A 5,348-nucleotide genomic window follows, 5' to 3' on the forward strand; every position below is an offset into this window, starting at 1 on the left:
TGAGGCCTCCAACGGGGAAAACCAAGAAACTTAGAAAAGAAACAAATTGATGACTTTGAACCCTTCATGATAAGGGATTGCCAGTCCCTGCACAGTTTTCTTCATTTTGCTGGTGGTGGTATTTTCTTTTTATATATTTTTGTCTTTGAGTTGCAGAAATAGCTATTGGTCCAGTGAGGGTTTCTACACCCTTTTCTCCACATTTCAGCACATGGCCCAGGTGAACCCCAACTAATTTCAACAGCCTGGATTCCATGTACTGTAAATGCTTTGTATCTGTTTTTCATTGGCTTAGTACAGCCTTCGAAAGGCTCACAAACAGACTGGTCACAGACCAGTTTCAGCTTCCACTGACTGTCTTGTTTCTTTAAAGAAAGTATGATCCCCTGTTTCATGTTCCTCTTTTTCTGAGAAAATATTGATTTTGTTCTACTTTGGACTACCACTCCAAATTTTATATAAAAATATTTCACTGAGTCCCTATACACTAAAAAGATTCAAAATGATGTTACAACAGATTTTCGTATGGCTGGGCTGATGAAGAAAGGAAGGAAAAGTCACATTGCAGGTCACAGTGTCTTTTGGAACTAGCATAAGAATGGGCGCCAGCAAATCCGAAGGAAGAAAAAAGAGGTTGTGTGGTCTTGGGTCAAGGATGTCTGCTGAAGTATACTGGACAGTATGAATGAAAATGTAATGATGCTTACTGAGGAAACAGTGAAGAGGTGGGAATTGTAATGGCTAGATTACAGAGGATTAAACCAAGGAGCTGGAATAGCGGCTGGCAGGATCAAACTTGGGATGCCTTGGAACATGCTCAGGACTTCTGAACATGGCATGGAAGTTAGAGAGCTGGTGAAGGGAAAGGATGAACAGGAGAGCTGAGTGGTCTGGAGGAAAGAGGAGGATAGCAATCTAGGTGGTAAACTACCAAAGCAGCAGGTTGGAGAAGTAAAATTAAAAGAGATTTGTGAAGAGATGAAAAGATGCCTTTTTGAGCTTGTTTTTGAATGTCAGCAGTAAGACCCTTAGTTATATATCCCATCGAGCACTGAAAGCAATTTCACATTTTGATGATCCTTTTTCTCCCATTTTTGTTATTAAGACATGGGTACCTTTTGAGAGACTCTGGCAACATATGGAACATATATCATGTGCACGGTGCTATTATCTTCCAGCCTGCTGTGAACAGGGTCACAAAGTCAGTTAGTTGTCTTGTAAGGACATTCTTCTGTCTTTAGGCAAAATCTTTAGCATTGTTTGCTCTCATTTGTAATTGTTTCACATCCAGTGCTATGTTATTATAGGACAGGTTAATAGCTCAAGAGAATAGAAAAAATGTGAAATTCCATCCTGTAAGTTGTCTGCTTACAACTCTGCATGCTGATGTACCAGCTTTTCCTGCTTAGCAGTACTGCGATGCACAATTCTAATGCAAGAAATCTTCTTACAGATTGCAAAGCGAAAAGTCCAGGACCTTTTAAATTTTTGTGTTTTAGATGACTATATAGAAATGAGAGAGAGTAACTTTCAAAGAGGAACTGAAGACTGCCAAATTGTTCCACAGTCAATACCAAGGACTTGTTGTATGATAACAATATAAGTAAGTTTGAACTCATGGCCTCAGGACAAAAAAAACCACCAAAAACCAAACAAAAGCCTCTCTTTTGCCTATGAGATGTTAACTAGCAAAAAAGTACTTTTTCTGTTTTTCTTCTTAGTAAGCTTTTAAGTGTTAGTCTAAGCTATTTTATTTGCAGAGCAAGGGAATAGGAGGACACGCCTGATCAATCACCACACTTCACCTCGAGCCAGTGCCACTCTAACATTCTTGCTTGCAGTCCTCTGGTCCTAGCTCCAAAGTCTCTGACAACACTCAGAAAAAGAGTTGTGAAGAAGAAGGAGCTTTGGGACAGGCTGCACAAAAAGACAGGGGAGAGCTAGTAGAATGAAGAATGAAGCTTGGTGAAGGAGACTAGAAACTGGGAGTCAGCAGGGATCAGAAGACAGACAGACAGGCAGAGACCAGAGGGAAGAGCTAGAACTTGACATCCAAAGAGCAGTGACAGGAGAGGTAGGTTGGGACCGGCTATTGGATGATGCTGGGACTGTAACAAGAGGCCTGAAGAGCAGAGATTAGATCTGTCGGCATGAAGAGATTAGGAGTGGGAGAAATAAGCCAGAGTGAAGAAGCAGCACACTGGCAGTCTGCCTGCTCACAGTGCTCTATTTAAATGATCCATGTCTCAGAAATACCTCCCCCACTACTACAGGTTTCTGTAGTTAACTTTTCCTGAAGGAAGCCTAAGGAAGGTGTCTTCCAAGACTTGACATTTTAAATTTTAAATCATTGTTTGGAAAGATTCTTATAGAACTATGCTAAAAAAAAGAAGAGTTAAATACATGTTATTTTGTCCTTATGTATCAGAATGCCATGTCCATCTGACCAAGAAAAATGCATCTTCTATCTGGCAACAACAACAAGGAAAAAATTAAAAGAGGATATGGACTGCATACTTTTAGAAAATCAGAAGGGGGATTAAAATTGAACCTTAGATTGTAACTTAGATTCACACGTGTGAGCTTCAGCATAGAAAGTCCTTTGCTAAATCCGTTAGATGCAAAGCAAAAGTTACAAAATTGCATGGCACTGCGCATTCTTCTAGAATATACACTCACAGGTGTATGTGTTCATCCATCCATGTCCTATTACTTTTATATTCCCCCAGTAGCAGTAGTCAAAGGGGTCTGCTCAGAAAAAAAAAAATAAATCTTCAAGCAATAAATGAAGTGCCTCTGAGAAAGAATCTGGATGTTCTGTTCAGCTCTGTCACTTAAAAGGAAGCAGTCGAGGGAGAGATTTGGAGATTTGTCTCTCAAATTCAATTAGAAAAGTTCTTACCTTGGTAGGAACAGCCAAAGGCAGAGGAAGAAACACAAGAGGTACGAGCACTAGGATCAGGTATTTCCTGAAGGCTATGGCCAGCTGCAAGAGGCCAGCCATGGTGCTGGAGCTGGCCCAGTGCTGAAAGGCCTGAGCTCTGCTGCTGGAGACTATATAAACACTCGGGAGTATTAACCATTGACCTCGGGAGGTTGGGTGTTGTTTTTGGAACTGTAATCAGAGAAAGAAGGAAGAGAACAAAGAAGGGAGGGGACAGCAAAAGAGTGTCTGACCAGGAACTTTAAGACAATCTTTCTGATAACTGGTAAATCCAGGAGATAATTAACTCCTTGTAGACCAAGTAGTTTTAGTAAAAGCAGCCTGAAATGACCTATGCTTTGTTTAAAGGATATTAACGTTTTGGTCTTTAATAATGCCTTCTTTGAACAGGTACTGTTATTCCTCACATAAAAAAGAGAAAATGCTCCCTCCATAATAGGTTGAAAATTGTTTTTAAATTATGTAGAGTACTGAAAAACACATCAGCATCTGTAATATTCAAATAGGGAGATTAGAAACATCTACACAAAGTGTTATATAAACATCATTGTGTCCGCTGAGAAATTTTTTTAGGTAAATCCACTAGAGCAGAGCTCCTGTCACTAGATGCCACACCAAGTCCCCATGCAGAAAGGGACTTACAGTCCTTACCACCTGAGAGCAGGGGCACCTGTCCTTCTCTGATCCAAGGAGCACCCTCATGACAATTCTGTTTTTTTCTACTCAGAGAGCAACAGCCGAAATGTTAAGGTCTGGTCAGAACTCAGTTCCTCCCCCATGACAGCCCAGTATGTTATGAGAAAGGCTTCGGGCCCAAGATGGAACCCGGTAACTCTTTCTGACATAGCCTGTTGTATCTCGGTGGATTGGGCAAGACTTGGCTACGGTGCATTGCTTTGCAAACATTGGGCTATTTTTTTTCACTTTTCTGATCTTGCAGGTTTATAGGCACAGCTTTGGTAGCTTGCAGGGTATATCAGAAAAAAAAAAGAAAAAAAGAGCTGCTGGGAAATGACCAGCAATTCTTGTCCCAGTTGCAAGAAACTTACAGAATACAAGCTGTGAATTACTTGGTTCTGTAAATAACGCAGGAAGGGAATTGAAGTTTTTACTTACAAAGGGAGTGTCTTGTTAATATCACTTTGAAGTCTTTATATGCTAGATCATGCAAGAGCGTACTTCAGATAATGATGATAATGTTTCCACTTTATTGGTATAAATGATCTCAGGTCTGTTTATAGCTTACTCAGGCAGGGAGAGAAAGAGAAGCACAGACATTAGGTCAACCGATGTCAGCTCCACAAAGAGCTTCTGCTGTTTCTCTCATCCCTTTTCTTCTGGGGCTTGTTTTCTTTCAGTAACACACTTATGATTGAAAAACAGTGGGGTTTCAGTTGCCAGAGCTGCAAACTCACAGCCCTCTTGTAAGCTTGATTTAGGCATATTGCTCACAAGAAACAGCATCATGTTAAATACCTGCCAGTTGTGAGCTCCCATTTTTGCACCAACTTAATGTTGAATTAGTTCCTTAAAAGGTGCAGTGACAAAATCAGCCAATGGCAAAGTCATTTTTCTGCTTTCTGCTCTTATGGCTTAAGGTTGCAATGAAAATCTAAAAGGAACCCCCGCGTTTTCACACCTCTGGAACACGAAGGTTGGCCTTGAACTGCAGCCTTGCCTATGGGATGGAAGGAACAGTGCAGAAGGGCCCCAGCTAACAGATCCTGCCTGGTCTTTAGAAGCAACACATCCACAGCGACTGCTCCCACTGCCGCTGCAAGTCCTGTCACTTTCAGAGATGCTATAAATTAGCTTGGTAAGTGTGTTACTGCAAAATTGTCTTCAGGGGGACTTGTCAGAGCTTCACCTGTAGCCCATTGACACTCCCTCAATGGTGTCAAAGGATTTATGCCAATTTACATCAATTTAGAACTACTCCAGTTCATCTAAACGTGTTAATCTAATACTCTGAATTGTGTTCTTTGAATTTAAAGAACAAGTTGGGCTTTCTTACTGATCTGCTCTTTGAGGCAGACCAAACCTAACAGGAAACCTAACAGCACAGCCAAAGCCTCTTGTGCATTACAGTTGATACATTATTTTCTCCTTTAGAAAGTATTTTCTAATGTGCTGTGAATGAATAGAAGTGATTGCACATTGCTAACTACAACATTTCTCAGATCCTAGTGCATTTACAATGTTGATTAGAGCTTTTTCTTTGTTTGGAGGTAAGAAAAAAGATTGTTTGAAGTTTAAATGTCTTTCACTGTCAATCAGGAACACCACCGGCCCCGAAAGCTCTGTATCTCCCAGGCTCTCCCTGCTCGCCCTCCAAACGCACAGCGGCTCTCTCTTCCTCTTCCTTTTGCAGCAGGAAGACCTGACAACGACCCACAACCCCGCC

General features: G+C 41.1%; 1 protein-coding gene across 1 annotated transcript in view; it reads right to left on the bottom strand.

Annotated features, from left to right (window-relative positions):
* Positions 1-3,059, bottom strand: part of SLC13A2 (solute carrier family 13 (sodium-dependent dicarboxylate transporter), member 2) — a 12,109-nt gene extending 9,050 nt beyond the window's left edge. Inside the window, exon 1 of the mRNA XM_010082163.1 lies at positions 2,903-3,059. Coding sequence (XP_010080465.1) covers positions 2,903-3,004 — 102 coding nt within the window. The 5' untranslated portion in view covers positions 3,005-3,059. The remainder of the gene's footprint in view (positions 1-2,902) is intronic.
* Between the last annotated feature and the right edge of the window lie 2,289 nt (positions 3,060-5,348).

The sequence above is a fragment of the Pterocles gutturalis genome, unplaced genomic scaffold (genome assembly GCF_000699245.1).
Source record: "Pterocles gutturalis isolate BGI_N339 unplaced genomic scaffold, ASM69924v1 scaffold16879, whole genome shotgun sequence".
Classification (NCBI taxonomy): domain Eukaryota; kingdom Metazoa; phylum Chordata; class Aves; order Pterocliformes; family Pteroclidae; genus Pterocles; species Pterocles gutturalis.